This window comes from Neolamprologus multifasciatus, chromosome 18 (assembly GCF_963576455.1).
Source record: "Neolamprologus multifasciatus chromosome 18, fNeoMul1.2, whole genome shotgun sequence".
Taxonomy (NCBI): domain Eukaryota; kingdom Metazoa; phylum Chordata; class Actinopteri; order Cichliformes; family Cichlidae; genus Neolamprologus; species Neolamprologus multifasciatus.
The window spans coordinates 35,726,103-35,747,707 of NC_140456.1; the positions used below are offsets into that span (position 1 = coordinate 35,726,103).

At 42.9% G+C, this 21,605-nt stretch overlaps 1 protein-coding gene and 1 long non-coding RNA gene across 12 annotated transcripts in view; one reads left to right on the forward strand and one right to left on the reverse strand.

Annotated features, from left to right (window-relative positions):
* Window positions 1-1,029, forward strand: part of LOC146498543 (uncharacterized) — an 89,587-nt gene extending 88,558 nt beyond the window's left edge. Inside the window, exon 2 of the long non-coding RNA XR_014870563.1 lies at window positions 111-1,029. This is a non-coding gene — a long non-coding RNA (uncharacterized LOC146498543). The remainder of the gene's footprint in view (window positions 1-110) is intronic.
* Window positions 781-21,605, reverse strand: part of LOC146498552 (NLR family CARD domain-containing protein 3-like) — a 76,670-nt gene continuing 55,845 nt past the window's right edge. For 9 of the 11 annotated variants that reach the window (XM_085139974.1, XM_085139976.1, XM_085139970.1 and 6 more), the window contains 3 exons: window positions 15,930-16,103; window positions 11,227-11,273; window positions 2,005-11,078 (listed from right to left, as the gene is read on the reverse strand). In XM_085139974.1, the coding sequence (XP_084996100.1) occupies window positions 10,543-11,078; window positions 11,227-11,273; window positions 15,930-16,103 (757 nt within the window). In that variant the 3' untranslated portion in view covers window positions 2,005-10,542. Of the gene's footprint in view, window positions 809-2,004; window positions 11,079-11,226; window positions 11,274-15,929; window positions 16,104-16,140; window positions 16,610-21,605 lie in introns of those variants that run through there. The other 2 variants (XM_085139978.1, XM_085139979.1) reach the window with 2 other exon arrangements.

Below are 21,605 nucleotides of genomic sequence, written 5' to 3' on the forward strand. Positions count from 1 at the left end.
GAAAACGCTGCTAGGAACATGCCAAGCAGCAGGTGGCGCTATATTCCTAGCCGTGCAGAAATGTTGGCCAATCAGAAGTCTAGAAGCCTCGGTGGGAAATAGTAAACAAGGATGGGGCATAGAAGCAGAACCGAGTCGTATGTGTGGAGGGACAGTAACTGTGTGTATATGTAAGCATTTAAACACTGCAGAGAGAACAAGTAACAGTAACAGTATTGTAGAAATTCATTTCACCGAAACAATAACGTGGCGCACAGTGTGACGTCAAAAAATGCGCACACCTTTGACGCTGCGTTTTCTGCCTTTTTCTCGTCCACACGTAAACGGAGTTTTCAAAAATATCCACCTTGGCCGGAGTTTTCAAAAATCTCAGTTTTCAGTGACTAAAAACGCCGTTTACGTGTGGACGAAAGGTGCAAACGCATAGAAAAATCTGCGTTTTCAAAAATACCCGGGTACGTGTGGACATAGCCCCAGTTAGATTTAGGCTATGTCCACACGTTCTCGGTTCTGCTTCTATGCCCCAGCTTTGTTTACTTTTTCCCACCGAGGCTTCTAGACTAGGCGAACTTAAACCTATTTTATCACGTTACTTTAAACCTTTGCGGCCGTTTTATATACCAAAATAGTGTTTCTCACCCTCGGACGTCTCACTGGTGGTTCGGATCATCAGACTGAATCCCACCGCCGTGGACCAGGCCACCGGCCCAGATACGAATTCACGTCCTGGGGCTCTCTCCTCGTCTAAGAGGGCTGTCGACAGACTTCGGTGCTGGCTCCCCACGGCGTCAGGAATCAGTGCTGGATCCTGGAACAGAGTCACAGATAACAGTTCTGATGTTTTCTGATCCGGCTACGAAGGACCAAATAATGTCAAGAGATGTATTCTAAAACACTTCTTCAGCTGAGAATCAGAGAAACACACATTTTTCTTGCTAGCAAGGGCAGTCACCAGAGCGCACGCACAAGAGTGAGGCTCAGAGACTCGCGCTGAGAGACTGCCCTGGTCTTTATTTATACATCAGTGGGTGCTTGTTCCTTACATTGGAATGTGGAGGTGTATATGTATGTGTGTGTGTCAGAGTGTGACCCCATAAACGACTTCCCTTAACCTGCTGGTCTGGAAAATCCAACAGTTCATCTATATGTAAAAAAGGCACTTAGACTAAAACTGACATAGCTACGTAAAACAATAAGAGAAGGTACGACCTTTCCCGTGCTCCTAGGATGTGGGGGTGAACGCCAGAGCACTCTGGAATGCACACAAAGCTTTTGCAGACTATTAAGGATCGCACATCCTATCACTACCATATGCAAACTTATATTATTAAAAGATTATACTGACTACTAAGTACAATTTTCCATTGACACCTAGTAAGCTATCGTACTTTTTCCTTTGGGAAGGTACCATCTGTGCAGTCTGCAGTTCTGTTGAAGAAAGATGTTGAATCTTTTTAATATTTCTTGTAAAATAATTTATTTATGTGCATTTTTCCCCACTGCATCAAATTAAGGTTGATTACGTCGATTAAGCATCATGAGGTGGGGGGTGGTTCCCTATTTTTTTTTTTTGTTACTGGGAGTTGGACCCTGTTAGTCAGTTTGCTTAATATTTACGCTAAGTGCTCTTTAAAATACCAGAATAGGGAGGATGGAGCAGGTTTAAGTTTATTAGATTGATCAGTTTTGCTGAACTATGAAATATTTTTTTGCATACAGGTCTAACAGAATAGCTTTAGTGTTTTTTTTTTTTTTAAACTTGAGTATAAACTTAGGCAAAATGCAGCAAGATATTAAAAAAACAGTTTTATTGATTAAAAACACTATATCGGATTCATATCGGTATCGGCAGATATCCAGATTTATGATATCGGTATCGGACATAAAAAAGTGGTATCGTGCCATCTCTAGTCACTATGGCGACTCCAATAGGGTTACCTGTCAACTGTGGTGTATGTATGTATGGTGAAAGTCCCTCTTTTTGCTCCTCCCCTCACCTGTGGATGGACGGTGCTGTTACCGTGGTGACAGCTTGGATGTGTTTCAGTCCTGCCTGGTTATCACTGCAGGAATCTTTACTTTCACATTTATTACAGGTAATAACTCTGATTTTTCTGTGTATTATGAACTAAATGTATCCTGATACACACAGAGATGGATGAGCAGAGGTCACATGATGAAAGAACAAACATGGAGTCTTTGATTTATTTAGATATTTATTGATGAATGCAAACAAACCCTGACACTGAACCATCGTCGAGCTTTCACAGAACAAACCTGATCACATGACCTGCTGAGCCAAACAGTGAAAAGCTCCATGGCAACAACAACAAACAGCCTCACATATGTTAACAGAGGCTGTTAGAAGCACAGAGTCTTTACAGTCTTTCTCCTGTTTGTACACAGATCTCTGCACATCTTCATCACAGTTACTCACAGACGTGCAGAGTGTGTGGATATCAAAGCTAAGTTTCCACCATGTTTGTAGTCTGTACTGGGACTCATGGAGCATCTCTCTATGAGCACTCAGTGCTTTAAACAGTGAGTCCCAGTTTAACCAGCAGCCTTCACACCACACATCACACAGACATGGAAACTTCAAACCCTCAGACTGAAGTCACTGACAGTCTCTGGCACCAGCGACTGCGCTAACAAACACAGCAAACAGTGAAGGTTTGGTAGAGAAAGCCGGTTGGGTAATACCAAGTACGTGGCGGAGGAGGCGGGGTTACATTACTAGATGATTAAACTATTTTGCTGATAATAATTGAAATGATTAAAGAAACTCAAGATAATTCATAATTTTATAAACTGGAATGATGAAATTATATTGGCTGGATCTGATTATTGGGGGGTCATGACCCCCGTAACCCCCCGGGAAATTACGCACCTGGTCCTGAGGTCAAATCCACCATCTTTGTTTCAGTGCTGAGCTTCATGTTCTCCCGTGTTTGTGTGCGTCCTCTCCGGCACTCCGGCTTCCTCCCACAGTCCCAACACATGCAGTTAGTGGGGTCAGGTTAACTGTGAGTGGTTGTGTCTCTGTGTTATTCCACCTTAATAAATGACTTCCTGTTAGCATTAAGTGCTTCTGTAGGACTTGTGGAGATCAGAGAAATATTTTACTGCTATTGTTCATGGTCATCATTGCTGGGTCTAAAGTCAGACCCCGCTGATCCCAGAACTTATTCCCGTGAAAGAAAAACAAGGCAACAGCGATCGATCTTTTCACTTGCAAGGGAGGCCTTGTCGGTATCTCAGCTCATCACAAATGACCTCCCCGACCGCCCCCTCTTGCCTCCTTTTATTGACAATGTTCACACAATAAACTTCCCCACGTAACCCCCCTTGGTTACAAAGACAAGGCACTGTGTGTGTGTGTGTGTGTGTGTGTGTGTGTGTGTGTGTGTGTGTGTGTGTGTGTGTATACTGCTGATCAAAGGGTCATATAACATAAAAGCACAGGAACATCCTTGGTCATAAAGAGGGTAGTCTCCCCCACACCCTAGATAACACAGTGAAGCCATACAAAGGGGAGCAAGTTTACCAACATCAAACAGACCTTCACAAGGATGTTCCTGTGATTAAAAACACTACTGCCCCCCTCCCAGAATCTTAAGGATCTGGGGAGGGGAGGACAGAAAGAATTCCTTAAAACAATGTACAAATGGTAACATAAAAATGACAAACATTTAACAATTCACCTTAACAATCAACATTACCATTGCATTAATACCATTAATAACATAATCTACAGCATTGATATTGTATTCAGATGTTTAAACATATTGGTACCCAATTAACTTTTATTACAGGTGCAGTTATAACCACTTTAAACTGTTGAGTTAAATCTATAATCTTAAATGTTTATATGCAGATTACATTGCATTATAAAAGAAAGGCTTAACTCTGAGTACACTCTGTGCCAAAGTAGACAGGAAGCGCAGGCTTTTGCAGAGCGTGCTTGTGAAAGTGAAACTAAAGCAGAGTCTAAGTGTGAGTTACTTTGAGGAGCTGTTGGGAGGATGCTATTTGAATAACCAGGTTATTCATTGTTATCTTTTATTCATTTATATCCTTTTTATTAAGCTTTGAGTAGTGGCATTCATTTACAGCATTTATTCAATATATTACATATATATAGTTTTAGTAAACTGCTACACATCTGAGGGTGGCCTCTGTCTGGTTGTGAGCGTTAGTGGGTGAGAGGTGACACAGAGTGAGGTCAGGACACACACACACACACACACACACACACACACACACACACACACACAAACACACACACACACACACTGTAGGTAGGCTTATGTTCTAGGTGAGAGTTCAGATATATTTTGCTTGTAACTGCATTTTTGTGCGTGCAGAATTGCTAGTTTGTTGCAGAGCATGGCCCGAGGTTTTGGAGAAGCGAGAGCGAGATGAGCTACCAGAAGCACCTGTCACGGAGACGAAGAAGATGCTCTTTTAAACTTTGTTAAAGTCGTTAACGGAACGTTTGTGGTTTTGAAACTTATGCATATATTGTATCTGTGTATGAGGGGGCGTCATGAAAATAAACCTGATGGTATAAAACATCTGCTTGTGTATTGCTAGGCAGAGATCGATGCTGATTGTGTAACAGTGTTCATCTCTCACCGCGTGTGTGCATTAAAATCGTCGTTTGACCTAACCCTCCTGGATCAGTGTTGTTTGTGTCCCTTCTCAGTATCTGAACAACAGACTGATGTCATTTTCATGGTTGGATCATTTAAATGAAGCTGGACTCAGATGCAGTAAATAAGTTGATTGATCATTAATGAATAAAGCTGGTCAAACACATCACGTGGACACATGTGATTGTGTATTGTAGTATTGATCCCAATGCTGGTATTAGTCCTGGATCAATAACACTGGATGGATGCGTTCAGCATGGAGCCCCTGAGCTGTGTTACAGACAAACATGAAAACTGACAGGTCTGTGTCATTCACAGTCTGTAACACTTCTAAACAACAGAGGCTGACCCAAGTGCCTCAGAGCCAGGCACGCTCACATCACAGCTCTCTAAATAAGCCAGTTTCAAAATAAGAGCTGAAAGCTGTGTTTGGTTGTGTTAGCTTATTATTGTGGAGACTAACATTCAGTGATCATGTGTTCAGACTCATAATGATTCCTCTCAGAAATCCTGATCTTTGTATTTACTGTGTGTTGGATCAATAACTGAGATCCATCGTATCACACAGCTGTGCTGCTGCTGCTGGTGATGTCAGCACATCTGGAACAATACGAGGTATCTGCTACCAGACTGAGCAGGACGTGAGACCTGTGGACTGTTTAAAGCTGTCCCTCCACAGCTCACTCAGACCTGATCCACACCTCAGTGATATTCTCTGACTTCCTCAGTAGAGACAGAAACCATTCAGATCTGGGACGATCAGCTGACTGATGATGTCACACAGACTGTGTTTTTCAGGAACAGTGATTCTGATGTGAGCCTGCTAGCTGACAGCAGACCTGATGAAACCACATGTTCACATCTGTGAGGACAGACTGGACTCTTTGACTGCACCTTGGTTCTCCTCAGAGGTCTGTACAGGAGCATGTCCACCCCCACTGAAGATCTCAGTCACTGTGAAACATAGAAAGCTGCTTGTGTAGCCTCTGCCTCACATGTAGATACAGCTACAGGTTTCTCTGTCAGTCAGACTGAAACAGTGTCCTGATGCTGCATCATTCAGCTCTGTGCCCCAGTCAGCATCACTGTGAGCTACCAGTGTCAGTGTTTCTGCCCTTTTCCTGTAACACTACACTCAGCACAGGCTCAGCTGCTATCCAGTGTTGGACTTTGGCTTCAGCTGCTGTGATAGATCCTCTAACATAGATCAGCTCTGCTACATGTTGTTAGATAAGTGCAGCTGCTGTCATGTCCTGATGTTTCTCTGGCTCAGCAGCTTCTCCATCAGAGGTTCACATGGAGCTGATCCAGTATCTCCAGTAACTGTGTTCTGTGCCTCACTGGTTCATCCTTCTGTCTGTGTGACGTCAGTCAGATGTTGAAGTTAAGCTCTGTAATCTTCACTGTGTCACAGAGTTCAGTGAGTCCCGTTATTCACAGTATCAATCAGATCATCAGAGAACAGCTGATCAGCAATCAGTGGTGCCAACAGCACCTCCTGTGGTGAGAGGATGCAATAATGCAATGTAGCATTTTTACACTCAACACTTCCAGTCATGAAGCTGTCTGTTGGATCTGTTTGACGTTGCTTTCTTGTGTTGCTTTCTTGGTTAGAGTTCCTCACAAATGTCCAGATTATTCTTCTAATGAGGCGTCGACCATGTTTTCAGTTCTTTGGAAGAAAACATCGCCCTTTGCCATCCTTACTTTTCTTTGACTTCTTCAAATGCAGCTGAACTCCAGCTGGTATTTTATTGGACTTTGCAGCTGTTTCTGGTCATCAGTTCATTCCTGCAAACCTCTGAACCTGAACAACAATGATGCTGCATTGCTGGCTGATCCCAAAAGGTTGATTCTGTTCATCTGGATGTTTTCAGAAACGTTTGCTCACTGATCAGGTGACTTCTTCAGTCTCAGCTGACTTCAGCTTTACAACCTTACAAACAGCACATTTGCACAATGACTGAAACCAGCAGCAGCAGCACCTGATATATATGATACTAATATAATACATATACATATATAATCCATACTAATGATGAAGGAACTGAGCTCACAGTCCATTGTTCATTCAGTGAACTACTCAGTTTATTTTGGGCCTCAGGAATGCTCACTCTGTTTGTACATCACTGTCAGCAATAGACTCATTCTGCTGTGTGGACCGGAACACATGTGACATCACTTCCTGTTTGTTTGTGACTGAAGAGGAAGAAGTTTACAAGGAATCATTTAGAAGAGTTTCAATTCAATTTTCAATTCAATTCAATTCAATTCAATTCAATTCAATTCAATTCAATTCAATTCAATTCAATTTTATTTATATAGCGCCAAATCACAACAAATGTCGCCTCAAGGCGCTTCATAGATACAGAGAAAAGCCCAACAATCATATGACCCCCTATGAGCAAGCACTTTGGCAACAGTGGGAAGGAAAAACTCCCTTTTAACAGGAAGAAACCTCCGGCAGAACCAGGCTCAGGGAGGGGCGGGGCCATCTGCTGCGACCGGTTGGGGTGAGAGAAGGAAGACAGGATAAAAGACATGCTGTGGAAGAGAGACAGAGATTAATAACATATATGATTCAATACAGAGAGGTCTATTAACACATAGTGAGTGAGAAAGGTGACTGGAAAGGAAAAACTCAATGCATCATGGGTATCCCCCGGCAGCCTACATCTATTGCAGCATAACTAAGGGAGGATTCAGGGTCACCTGGTCCAGCCTTAACTATATGCTTTAGCAAAAAGGAAAGTTTTAAGCCTAATCTTAAAAGTAGAGATAGTGTCTGTCTCCCGAATCCAAACTGGAAGCTGGTTCCACAGAAGAGGGGCCTGAAAACTGAAGGCTCTCCCTCCCATTCTACTTTTAAATACTCTAGGAACAACAAGTAGGCCTGCAGAGCGGGAGCGAAGTGCTCTAATAGGGTAATATGGTACTACAAGGTCATTAAGATAAGATGGGGCCTGATTATTTAAGACCTTGTATGTGAGGAGCAGGATTTTGAATTCAATTCTGGATTTAACAGGAAGCCAATGAAGGGAAGCCAAAACAGGAGAAATATGCTCTCTCTTTCTAGTCCCTGTCAGCACTCTTGCTGCAGCATTTTGGATTAACTGAAGGCTTTTCAGTGAGTTTTTTGGACATCCTGATAATAATGAATTGCAGTAGTCCAGCCTGGAAGTAATAAATGCATGAACTAGTTTTTCAGCGTCACTCTGAGACAGGATATTTCTAATTTTAGAGATGTTGCGCAAATGGAAGAACGCAGTCTTACATATTTGTTTAATATGTGCGTTGAAGGACATATCCTGGTCAAAAATGACTCCAAGGTTCCTCACAGTGTTACTGGAGGCCAAGGTAATGCCATCCAGAGTAAGAATCTGCTTAGATACCATATTTCTAAGCTTTTCAGCGCCGAGTACAATGACCTCAGTTTTATCTGAGTTAAGAAGCAGAAAGTTAGTGGCCATCCAAGTCTTTATGTCTTTAAGACATTCCTGCAGTTTAACTAATTGGTGTGTGTTATCTGGCTTCATGGACAGATAGAGCTGGGTGTCATCTGCATAGCAGTGAAAATGTATGTTATGTCTTCTAATGATGCTGCCTAGGGGAAGCATGTATAATGTAAACAGAATTGGTCCTAGCACTGAACCCTGTGGAACTCCATAATTAACCTCAGTGTGTGAAGAGGACTCTCCATTTACATGAACAAACTGGAGTCTATTAGATAGATATGATACAAACCACTGCAGTGCAGTACCTGTAATACCTACAGCATGTTCTAATCGCTCTAATAGGATATTATGGTCAACAGTATCGAATGCTGCACTAAGGTCAAGAAGGACAAGCACAGAGATGAGTCCACTGTCAGAGGCCATAAGAAGATCATTTGTAACCTTCACTAAAGCTGTTTCTGTGCTGTGATGAACTCTGAAACCTGACTGAAACTCTTCAAATAAACCATTCCTCTGCAGATGATCTGTTAGCTGTTTGACAACTACTCTTTCAAGGATTTTTGATATGAAAGGAAGGTTGGAGATTGGCCTATAATTAGCTAAGACTGCTGGGTCTAGAGATGGCTTTTTGAGTAAAGGTTTAACTGCAGCCACCTTGAAGGCCTGTGGTACATAGCCGATTATTAGAGATAGGTTGATCATATATAAGATCGAAGAATTAATCAATGGCAGGACTTCTTTGAGCAGTTTTGTAGGAATGGGGTCTAAAAGACACGTTGATGGTTTGGCGGAAGTAATTATTGAAGTTAACTCAGAAAGATCGATTGGAGAAAAAGAGTCTAACTTATCATCAATGGAACTAAGAGTAGCTGTAGATAATATTACATCTGTGGGATGATTATTGGTAATTTTTTCTCTAATGATAAAAATTTTATTTGTGAAGAAGTTCATGAAGTCATCACTAGTTAACGTTAAAGGGATGGTTGGCTCAAAAGAGCTCTGACTTTTTGTCAGCCTGGCTACAGTGCTGAAGAGAAACCTGGGGTTGTTCTTATTTTCTTCAATCAGTGATGAGTAGTAAGCTGTTCTAGCTTTGCAGAGGGCTTTCTTATAAAGCAACAAACTATTTCTCCAGGCTAAATGATGATCCTCTAAATTTGTGACACGCCATTTCCTCTCCAGATTACGAGTCATCTGCTTTAGGGTACGTGTTTGAGAATTATACCACGGGGTCAGGTACTTCTGATTAGAGACCTTAGTTTTCACTGGAGCTACAGTATCCAGAGTCATACGTAGTGAGGAGGTGAAATTATTAACAAGATAATCGACCTCTGTTGGGGTAGCGTTCAGATAGCTGCTCTGCTCTGTGTTGGTACAGGGCATTGACGATGATAACAGTGGCTGGATTATATTCTTAAACTTAGTTACAGCGCTTTCAGAAAGACATCTACTTTGATAAAGTCCACTCTCCACTGCTGCGTAATCAATTGTTGTAAATGTTAATGTTATCAAGAAATGATCAGACAGGAGAGGGTTTTCAGGAAACACTGTTAAATGTTCAGTTTCTATGCCATATGTTAAAACAAGATCTAGAGTGTGATTAAAGTGGTGGGTGGGTTCTTTTACATTTTGAGAGAAACCAATTGAGTCTAACAACAGATTAAATGCCATGTTGAGGCTGTCATTTTTAGCATCAACATGGATGTTAAAATCACCCACAATAATTATTTTATCTGAGCTCAGAACTAAATCAGATATAAAGTCTGAGAAATCAGACAGAAACTCTGTGTAAGGCCCAGGTGGACGATAGATGATAACAAGTAAGACTGGTTTCTGAGTTTCACAGCTGGGGTGGACAATGTTAAGCATCAGGCTTTCAAATGAATTAAAAGTCTGTCTTGGTCTTTCATTAATTAATAGACTCGTGTGAAAAACTGCTGCCACACCTCCCCCTCGACCTGTGCTTCGAGGTTTCTGGTAGTTAGAATGACTCGGGGGTGTTGATTCATTTAAACTAACATAATCATCCTGCTGCAACCAGGTTTCTGTAAGGCAGAGTAAATCAATTTGTTGATCAATTATTAAGTCATGTACTAACAGAGACTTGGAGGAGAGAGACCTAATATTTAATAATCCACATTTCACTGTTTTACTCTTTGGTTCAGATGTGGATACTGTATTGTTCTTTCTTTGTAAATGTTTAAGTTGTTTGTTGCTGGTTTTTAGTTTGTTTTTTGTCTGTTTGGAAGCAGACACAGTCTCTATGGAGATGGGTTTTTGGGCGGGTAGCAGGAGGAGTTTCAAACATCAACTGATTGAATCCATGAATGTGAAAACGTGTTTGTGAGTGAAAGAGACAGACATGTACAGACTGAACTATCTGTTCAACAGTCAGAGTGTTTCTGTAACAGGAGACACTCTTTACACCCCACTCAGCACAGGGACACTGAGGCACCAGGAGACAAGACATAAAACCCAGGATAAAGAGTTTGAGTGAATGTGGTGTTGAAGGTGTGGATGTGGATCAGAGTGTCAGAGGAGACTCTGTAGAAGGACAGAGTGCCAGCAGGACAGTCCACATACACTGCTGCTCTGTTAGAGACAGAGGAGGAGGAGGAGGAGAGGATGGATGTTTCTCTGTTATTGTGCCTGACAGAACGAGGACCATCATCATAGCAGACCAGACTCCAGGACTGATCATTTCCTCCAAACACACAATCAACACTGACTCCTTTCCTTCTGATGCTTCTGTAACTCACTGATATATAAACTCTTCCTCTCCACTCGACCTCCCAGTAACAGCGACCAGTCAGACCATCTCCACACAGCAGCTGATAAAAATCATCAAATCTGTCTGGATGATCAGGATATGACTGAACCTCCTCCACACGTGTCACCTTCCTGTTGTTGTCAGACAGTTGGAGCTTTGTGTTCACTGTGTTTGTGTCGATTGTGAGTTGACAGGAATCTGATGGAGAGAACAAACACAATCCAGCTGCAGTTATTGATCCATCATCTGTTCATTGATTGACACTTTGATGATGACTCCTGACATGATGAAGATGGTTGAATGTGTGCTGCTTTGTTTTCATGAATCCCATTAAAAACACACTTACACTTCCTCAGACCTGGTCTCAACCATCGGACTCCAGCAGGCTCCACCCTGAAAGGAGGAGGGGGGTCAGAGCAGCACAGTCAGCATGCACACATGGACATTACATGGCTCTCATACACACACTGTTACACACTGAGCTCAAAGCTCGGCTCCACTGTTTTATTCAAAGAAATCTACATTTATTTATCAGCACATTTAAAAACAGGTTGAGCCAAAGTGCTGCACAGAATAGAGAGAAAATAGGAAACATACACAGTAATTACTATAAAGACTCGTCAGAATTGAAAGCTACAGAGTACAAATGTGTTTCCAACCGGGTTTTAAAAATGTCGAGTGTTGGTGACGACCTGATGTGAAGGGCGACTGTTCCAGAGTTTGGCTGCAGCGATCGATAAAGCTCACCTCTGTTTTTACGTCTAGTTCTGGTCAGAAGCTACTTATCTGCAGACCTGAGGGCTCGACTTGGATTATTTTGTTAAAGAGAGATAAGATGGAGCCAATCACTCAGAGATTTAACGACAAACAACAAGATCTGGAAGTGGATTCTACGACGTACTGGTAACCAGTGGAAAAAGCTGGAAAAAGCTGGTGATGGGTCGTCTAGCACAGACCCACCGCTGGAACCAGACAATTCATGAGGGAGAGAACTGTGACAGCGCCGTTCCTTCACTTGACCTCAGTCGCTCTCGTCTGCTCCCTCGTAACACTGCTCTTTATTGAGGTTACATGAATATGCATAAGTTCATTAACATATGACGTCTTACACAGGTATGAACAAAGAGTACCAGTCTGTGCATAGTGTAGGTAGGTATGTGTGTGTGTGTGTGTGTGTGTGTGTGTGTTCCAGATGTGACCCTGTGACCCCAAAGCTGGTGCTAAGAGTCCAGCGGTCCCCCTAACAAAGGGCTCTTATACTTAACCAGATACAGAGTAGGTGTCCTCCTAAACCATAAATCAGTAAGAGAAGGTACGACCTCTCTCATGACCTTAAGGTGTGTGTGCATGCCGGAGCACTCTGGAAGGCACACAGAGTCTTTAAAGACTACTAAGGCTACGTCCACACGTACACGGTATTTTTGAAAACGGAGATTTTCCGTTTTCGTTTTAAAAAATAATCCCGTCCACACGTAAACGTAGAAATGAAGGAAAGCGCTGCTAGGAACATGCCAAAGCAGCAGGTGGCGCTATATTCCTAACCGTGTAGAAATGTTGGCCAATCAGAAGTCTAGAAGCCTCGGTGGGAAATAGTAAACAAGGATGGGGCATAGAAGCAGAACCGAGTCGCATGTGTGGAGGGACAGTAACTGTGTGTGTATATGTAAGCATTTAAACACTGCAGAGAGAACAATTCACAGTAACAGTATTGTAGAAATTAATTTCACCGAAACAATAACGTGGTGCACAGTGTGACGTCAAAAAAGGCGCACACCTTTGATGCTTCATTTTCTGCGTTTTCTCCGTTTTTCTCGTCCACACGTAAATGCAAAAACTGAGTTTTCAAAAATATCCACCCTGGCCGGAGTTTTTAAAAACCTCCGTTTTCAGTGACCAAAAACGCCGTTTATGTGTGGACGAAAGGTGCAAACGCATAGAAAAATCTGCGTTTTCAAAAATACCCGGGTACGTGTGGACGTAGCCTTACGGTGTGTTCACATCGAACGCGATGGACACGAATAGAGCGTCAGGTTTACATGTAAAGTCAATGGGGGTGACACACGCGATGACACGCGATTGCAGATCCCGCGTGAATTCGGAAGCAGATTTGCGTCGCGAAAATGCGAAAACGCGTGAAATGCGCGACAGTGTAACGCGTCTGGCGTGTTTGACTCGCGAATAAAACTACGCGCGTGAGTTTTTGTGTTGCATTTTGTGCATACGCGCGTTTCGCATCTACCGCTCGAGTTGGAAAAATCTGAACTCCAGCGTCAAATCGCGCCGCGACAACCAATCAGGAGCCTGGTGACGTGGCTCTGACCTAGGTCAAAGGGGCAGATCCAGCCAAAGCCCTTGATTCTTCATTCAGTATGGAGGAAAAGCTCATCAGTGCCGTGGCTAATCACCCAGAGCTATATGATGCTAGCTACTACTTCTACCGAGACAGGAATAAAAAGGACCTAGCTTGGAGACACATAAGTGAGGAGATCGGGCAACCTGGTAAGTTCATTCCTTCTTCTTTTTAATTTTCAGACTGACCCGATGAACCCGCGCAAAAGCTAGCGAGCCCGCCTACTGTCCCGCTATTTTCCCACTGATGTACAAATACCTTTCCGCTAACAAGATAATGCATTTATTCAGAGGACATCTGCAGGAGAAAGTGGAAGAGCCTCAGGGACACTTATAATAAGGAGAAGAAGACAGAGAAGGAGAAGATGAGTGGGTCTGCAGCAGGATCGGGGAGAAGATGGAAGTTCTTCGCGGTCATGGGGTTTCTTTTTTTTTTTTTTTTTTTTTTTTTTTTTTTTTTTTTTTTTTTTTTTTTTTTGCCTGTCCCGTTTGGCTCTTTTGCCATCAGAATTATTGTCTAAAGGCGAAGAAAGATGCCCAACGGATTTTCTTTACCAAATTGACCATCCCAGCTTTGCCGTAATGGTCCATTTGATTCACCTTTTATTCTTTATTTTATTTTCACTTGCTGAATACGGGACAGATTTGACTGGGGGAAAGAAAAGGGAGAAAGAAAGAGGGAAAGAAAAACAGTTGAGAAGAGGGACGGGGGAGAAGGGCAAAAAACAAAAACCAACAGAATAAGCAGAAGAAAAAAAAATAAATAAATAAAAAAATAAATACATATATCGATCACCTGGATCACCTGTTGAGAAAGAAAAAAGAAAACAAGCAGAAGAAAACGAGAGTAATACAATAAACCACATCACAATGATATATGGGAATATGACAGTAAATACTAAATATTAAACATTATTGTGCAGCACGTAAGATCGACAGCACAGTGTGCATTGAGGTAGGAGCCAAAAAGGGTGTAGTTTGTGTGTGTGATCACCCGTGTGTACACCTGTGAGCATGGACGCGCTTGTTTTCTTAAAAGGTTCCCTCATGTAATGATCTGCTAGAGGGTGTGGGGGGCCACTGCCCCGTCCTCCAGGGCATGAAGCAGGTATGGAGGAGATCAAAACCCCAGACATCCAGAGGCCCCCAGAACACAAGAGACCAAGGAAGACCAACAGAGGGGCAGCCGTGCCACTGTCCCAGAAAGAGCTGAGGAGAGTCCCAGATGAGGGGTCACCCAGCAGCCACGGAGCAGAAGCCAGGGGGGGCTGCAGTGACGTGCCCGTGAGCCCCGCCGGCAGCCAGCTGTGCCTGAGTGACCGAGCCCCAGGCCGAGAGGCCGGGGGCACCCCACCTCCGAGGTGGCCCAAGCGAGCCCCAGGCTCCAGGCCCCGATAAGCAGCCGCCAAGGAGTGAGCCGGTGTGTACCCGGACGCCCACCCCCGGACACAAAGAACCACCAACGCACCGATGTCTGAGGGAGTCCGCCCCCGGCAGGGGAAGTGGTGGGGGGAGATAGGCCTCCAAACCTTGGAGGGCCTGAGCTGTCCTCAGAGAGGTGGCATCTGATACCCAACCTGACATATAGACACAGACATACAGGCACACACAGATACAAACATCCATTCCCACCCTCATGCTCTCTGGTCATGGGGTTTCTGGACCCCTTCCTCACCCCGCGGGAGACAAGCGGCAATATGGTGCTGACCGTGGAGAACTTCCCCCGCCGAGGACCAGGGACAGCCCGGAGAGGCAGCAGGGGAGTGTCAGTCAGAAGGTATGTTTACAATGAGTTAATGTAGGCAGTTAATTTATGCGTGTTGTCATACAGGGATATATTTTGTTTATTAATAAACAGTATACAGTAGTCCCGCTGTTCATCAGTCACTGCCTCGCCTTTTCGCTGATTTTTTTTATTGCACCGTACAGCTTTTGCATCCTTTCAACGATGCGATCCTTTCAACGATGCGCATTGCATTCTGCAGCCCAAATGACAAATCTCCTCCGTGTCGTGTCTCCTGCGCTTGCCAAACTTATGTTTGGTTTTGATAACCATCACGTCCAATAGAAAAAAACAGCACAAAAACACTCATAACTATGACCCTCATTCGGAAATAGACACCTGCACCGGGAGCAAAAAAGGCGCACAAAAGTGGCGCCGCAGACGGAGAAAAAGCGCGGCTTGGTGATGTTATGATGATGATGGTGATGGTGATGTTAGCTGCTCCTGTCTGCCTCTTTATCACACACAAAGACTGAAATGATTCACAGCCTTGTTTCATCCTTCTGTCAGTGTCACTGACTGTCACTGTGACTGTGGACATACAGCATGGGAAACATACACATGGTTGACACTTTATTAGGTACACAGTGACCACTATCTCAGGTAAACCGGTGACCTAATAAAGTGTATTTAAAGATACAAAATGTTGTTTCTTTCCAAATATTTATGGACCTAACTGTAGGTCTACTTTTAATGAAACTCTCAACATGACTTATCAGTTATCATTAATGTTCCTGCAAACAGACTCCTTGGAGACCCCCTACGTACTATCCAGCTAGACTAGTGTGTCTGTCCCTGAAAATATTCCTGCTTGTGTGATTGTTCATGTCTCATCTGCAGGAAACAAACAGGAAGTGAGTGAAGGACACAGGAAATGTTTCCAGCTCGTCCTCCTCTATCAGACATTCTCTCCATACCTGAGAGTGTCCAGTCTCCAGCCTGGATCCTTCAGTCCAGACGACAGGAGCTTAATTCCTGTGTCACCTGGATGATTGTAGCTCAGGTCCAGCTCTCTCAGATGGGAGGGGTTGGAGCTCAGAACTGAGGCCAGAGAAGTACAGCCTTCCTCTGTGATCAGACAGCCTGACAGACTGCAGACACATAAAACAACAATCAATCTTTTAAAGAGCATTTTCTGTTTGTCACAATAACATCTATCCATTTACATCCATTCAATGTAACTTTATTTAAAAGTGACAATTCCCAACAGACAACAACAGTCGTCTGAAGCTGTTTAACAGAGTAAGGTAACAGCCTCCAATATTAGAGAGAAAGCCCCAAAAACCAGACAATCCACTGTGAGCAGCACCTGGTGATGGTGGGAAGGAAGAACTCCCTTTGACACAAAGATCCTCCCAGTGAAAACAGGCTCCCGGAGGAGAATCTATCAATCAATCAATCAATCTTTATTTATAAAGCACTTTTCATACAAAGATGTAGCACAAAGTGCTTTACAGCCTCCAGGCTGGGCACACAGCAGGACGGAGGCAAAGAAGCCCCCCAGCCAGGTTGAGAAGACCCACAGAGCCCCAGCAGCCACGGTCGATCACAGCCCCGGTGCAGAGAGCCCCCTCCGAGGAAACACTGGAGATATGACCTAATAAGAGTATATACAGAATAAAATAAATAAAATAAATAAGAATCGGATACAGTATAAATATAAATAGAGTAAGAAGATGGGTTTAGGTAAAACCTAAATGAATAATATAAATAGAATAACAGGATAGAATAAATAAGCATAAAATAAATAAACGTTAAGTAAAAGCTAAATTAAAAAGGTGGTTCTTGAGCCTGTTCTTAAAAACATGTACGTTCTCTGCGGCCCTGAGCTCCTCTGGCAGGCTGTTCCACAGACGAGGACCATACCACTGAAAAGCTGCCTCTCCGTGAGTATGTGTCCTGACTTTAGGGACAATTAAAAGGCCAGTACCAGAGGACCTCAAGGTCCACGAGGGTTCATATGGTAAAAGCAGATCTGAGAGATAAGAAGGCCCGAGACCATTAAGACATTTAAAAACCAATAAAAGAACTTTAAACTTGATCCTGAAACACACGGGGAGCCAATGCAGCGATTCTAAAACCGGTGTAATGTGGGCCCGCCCTCTGGTCTTTGTCAGCACACGAGCTGCAGAGTTTTGTAAAAGTTGTAAAGGTGAAATATTCTCTTTGGGGAGACCAGAGAGCAGGGCAGTAATCAATGTGACTGGTAATAAAAGCATGCATCAACATCTCCGTGTTGGCCCGAGAGAGAATAGGGCGGACTCTGGCTATATTCTTTAGATGATAAAATCCAATTTTGGTTACATGTTTAATATGTGGGATAAAACCAAGCTCAGAGTCAAAAATAACACCCAGGTTTTTCACTTGTAGTGAAGGACATAGTGAAAATGCCTGTAATTTAGACAAGAGTTTCTCTCTCTGAGCCTCAGGACCGACGATTAAACTTCAGTTTTGTCCTGGTTAAGCTGTAAAAAGTTTTCTGCCATCCAAGATCTTATATCTAAACTAGAGATGGCACGATACCACTTTTTTATGTCCGATACCGATACCGATATCATAAATTTGGATATCTGCCGATACCGATATGAATCCGATATAGTGTGTTTTTTAATCAACAAAACGTTTTTTTAATATCTTGCTGCATTTTGTATAAGTTTATACTCAAGTTTAAGTAAATAACAACACTAAAGCTATTCTGTTATACCTGTATGTAAAAAATACACTGCGTCCAAAATATTTCATAGTTCAGCAATACTGATCAATCTAATAAAGTTAAACCTGCACCATCCTCCCTATTCTGGTATTTTAAAGAGTACTTAGAAGAAATTTTAAGCAACCTAACTAATAGGGTTGCAAACTCCCAGCAAAAAAAATAAAAAATAGGGAACCACCCTCCACCTCATGATGCTTAATCGATGTAATCAAATTTAATTTGATGCAGGGGGAAAATGCACAAAAATAAATTATTTTTCAAGAATAATTAAATAGATTCAACATCTTTCTTCAACAGAATTGCAGACTGCACAGATGGTATCTTCCCAAAGGAAAAAGTAGTATAGCTTACTAGGGTATATTAGACTTGACAGTTACTATATACAGTAATGGACTTCTATATATTTTACACAAGATTAAAACTTTGGGTGTAAGAGTCAGATAATTATTTATTAAAAACTAGACATTTTAAATGAGAATAAGAAAGAAAAGTATGTCTTTGTGCCCCCTTTTCCCTGTTCATGCCCTATCGGCCCCCCTGGCTAAACTTTGCTAGATCCGCCCCTGCACAATTACCAGCCGTCAGCTACGTAGAAAAAGATCCTGGTGTAGAAAGTAATTTTAAATAAATTCTAACAACAGCTTATCAAGCTTAAACGTGCTGCTGTTGTTCAGCCGCTGGTTTCCGCTTTCTGGTGAGAAGTGGGCCAAAAACTAAGACGAGAGACGGACTCGCGACAGAAAAGCCGATCAGCTGATCATTAAGCTGTTTCACGATTGAAGCAGCAGCAGCAGGAGAGAGAGAGAGAGAGAGAGGCAGTCGCTCCAGGTATGGTTGTTAAGCTTAACGTGGGAATACTTTATGCTTTACAGACATTCAGAGATGAACTTACACACTTGCTTTACTTCTCTCTGGGAAAACTTCCTCGGAGATGAAATGCTGGTTTGCTAGCTAGGCTACAAATACACACAGCCGCTCTATCACGTGATGCACACTGCTGCTACGTGCTACGGTTATGAGCCGAGTTACTCCGTGTAGCAAGTTTTGTGAGGTGCTTTTTTGATATTTAATGGATCGGATTACATTTTTTATTTCTCACCGATATCCGATCCAGTAATTTGGGTCAGTATCGGACCGATACCGATACGTAATATCGGATCGGTCCATCTCTAATCTAAACTACAGTTAAAAAGGGCATCCATTGGTCTGGTGTCATCAGGAGACACGGAGATGTACAGCTGAGTGTCGTCAGCGTAACTGTGGAAGTTCACTCCATGCCTCCTGATGACACCGCCAAGAGGGAGCATATACCAATTAAACAGTACAGGGCCTAAAACCGACCCTTGAGGCACACCACATGTCATTCTATGGATCTTAGAGGAGCATGTATCCATACTCACCATAAAAGTTCTGTCTGAGAGACAGGAAGTGAACCAGATGTGTACAGCACCAGAGAGGCCCACCATGTGTTTCAGTCTGTTTAAAAGAATAGCGTGGTCTACTGTATCAAAGGCTGCGCTTAGATCCAGTAGCACCAGGACTGAGAGCTTTTGGGAGTCCCAGTTACATCTAAGATCATTTAAAACCTTTAGGAGAGCAGTCTCTGTGCTGTGGTTCACCCTAAATCCAGACTGGAATATCTCCAGGATCTGTCTATCATTCAGAAAATCATTAATCGGAGTAAAAACAAGTTTTTCTAAAATTTTACTTAAAAATGGTAAGTTGGATACAGATCTGTATTAAAATCATTACAATCCAAATTGCTCTTCTTCAGAAGGGGCCTCACCACCGCCGTTTTAAAGGCAGCAGGGAAGACACCCAACTGAAGAGAGCAATTCATCATGTATGAAAGCTCAGCTTCAAAAAAATTCTACCATGACTGGTTGCAGGGTGAGGGGAAAGAGAAGAGATGAGCTCAGAGAGACACAAAAGTTAACGACAGTCGTGACATATAAAAGCATCAGGAGTGAAAAGAGGGGAGTAGAGAAGAAAGCAGAGCATCATCAACAGCCTGAGCCTATAGCAGCATAACTAAGGGATGGTTCAGGGTCACCTGATCCAGCTCGAACTATAAGCTTTATCAAAAAGGAAAGTTTGAAGCTGATCTTCAAAGTAGAGAGTGTGTGTCTCCTGAACTCAAACTGGGAGCTGCTTCCACACCAAGTCCAACATAGCCAGGCTGAGTCGTTAGATTAGTCCAAAGTAAAGTCAGAAAGTCACTATTTGTGTCACATTTTAGTGGAAATGTACAACAACTGTCCAAAAGTTATTTCTAAATCTGATATTAAACAGTTTAAATGGTGAAAAAAGCTGTAAAGAAAACAGAGTCAATAAAAGCCTCTTTAGAGGGTCACCAGTTTAAAACTCAGACATTTAAACTGGTGATTCTCCTTCTCTGCTCCATTTCCTCTCTAGACTTCCTGTTCCTAGGAGGGATTTGATTGGCTGAACGTCCTTTCAGCCTTTCTTTAGTTCTTTGGGTGCTAATCAAAGAGGTAAACACACGAGTCATGTGACGTGACATAATTAGCGCTCTGATTGGTTGGGACTGACAAACTATGGTGCTGTTTGCAAGCTTAGCTTTGCAGAGGCAAGAAAATCTCTTAGATAGGGATGAGACGCTCCACAGTGACGTTTCCACACTTTGGAGCTTCTGAAGTGCAGATGTTTGGAAATGCTGCTCCAACACGTGGTTCAAACACTCAGATCACGTGACCTCAGCTGCCACAGGTGGCATACCTGCGGCTTCCATGTTAGCATGTTAGCTTCAACAGGTGGTCAGTGTGAGAGCAGAAGATGATATCAGTGACATCCAAACAAGGAAGGAAGAGACTGTTGAAGGCAGCGAGCTGTGACTGCTGTGAACAGTGTTCTCACACTATTTTCTCCCTGTGTCAACATACATGAGGCTGTTTCAGCTGCAACACACCACAAACACCTTTATACAACTAAATATACTGAGAGCACACTGCTGTGGTTGCTGTGGTAACCATTCATATATCCAGCTGTTTGTGGCCGAGTCTGCTTCCTCATCCTTGGGAAAAACACTCAAAGTTTGATGCACTGCTTTCTCCTGTTTATGACACATTTATACCCAAAGTCTCAGCTGGATAACAAAGAACGAGGAAAAAGACATTTGTTGAGAGAATTGTTAACAAATGTGGTGAGAGTGTTGTAATAGTTACAGACAGAACTATGATTTATTTATTTAAATGCATTCCAGGACATTTTTACTCACGTTATGTTGCTTCCACGATGTTATTTTTCTCTCCTACAATGTACGTTACAATTACATTAGCATGACCATTTATCCAAATTAGGCGATGACGTCATTTAGCGAATTCCAGCAACTTTTAGGACAGCCAATAGCAAGTTCACTTACTGAGGAGTTGGCAACACTGCTAGGAGCAGTGGGTGGATGGCAGCATCATCATGAAGGATCAGTGTGAGAATAAATCATCATCCACAAAGAAAACCAGTCTGAGTGTCTGACGCTCTTGTTAGAAAGACGCAGTCGCAGCTTGTGGGTGCAGTTAGCTGGTTTGCTAGTTAGCTGGTTTGCTAGTTAGCTGCTCTGCTAGTTAGCTGGGAGCTAACTCACGCGAACATTTGATGCTAAACTGTCTAAACTGTGTGAGCAGCATTCATTGCTGCTCTGTGTTACTCTCCAGCCTCTCTTTAACTTAGTCCTTTCAGTTTTTTTCCTCCTTACAAACTAGAAAACCTTCTTTTTCAGCTTCTCCTCCACACCCGAGGTGTGGCTAAGGTGCTACCAGCACGCAGGGTCGGTGTGTCCACATTTATGGGCCGCATCCTCCTGAGGACACATTTGTAGACCGATAACGTCACAGCGATGCACCAAAGGCTGTCCAAATTCGTG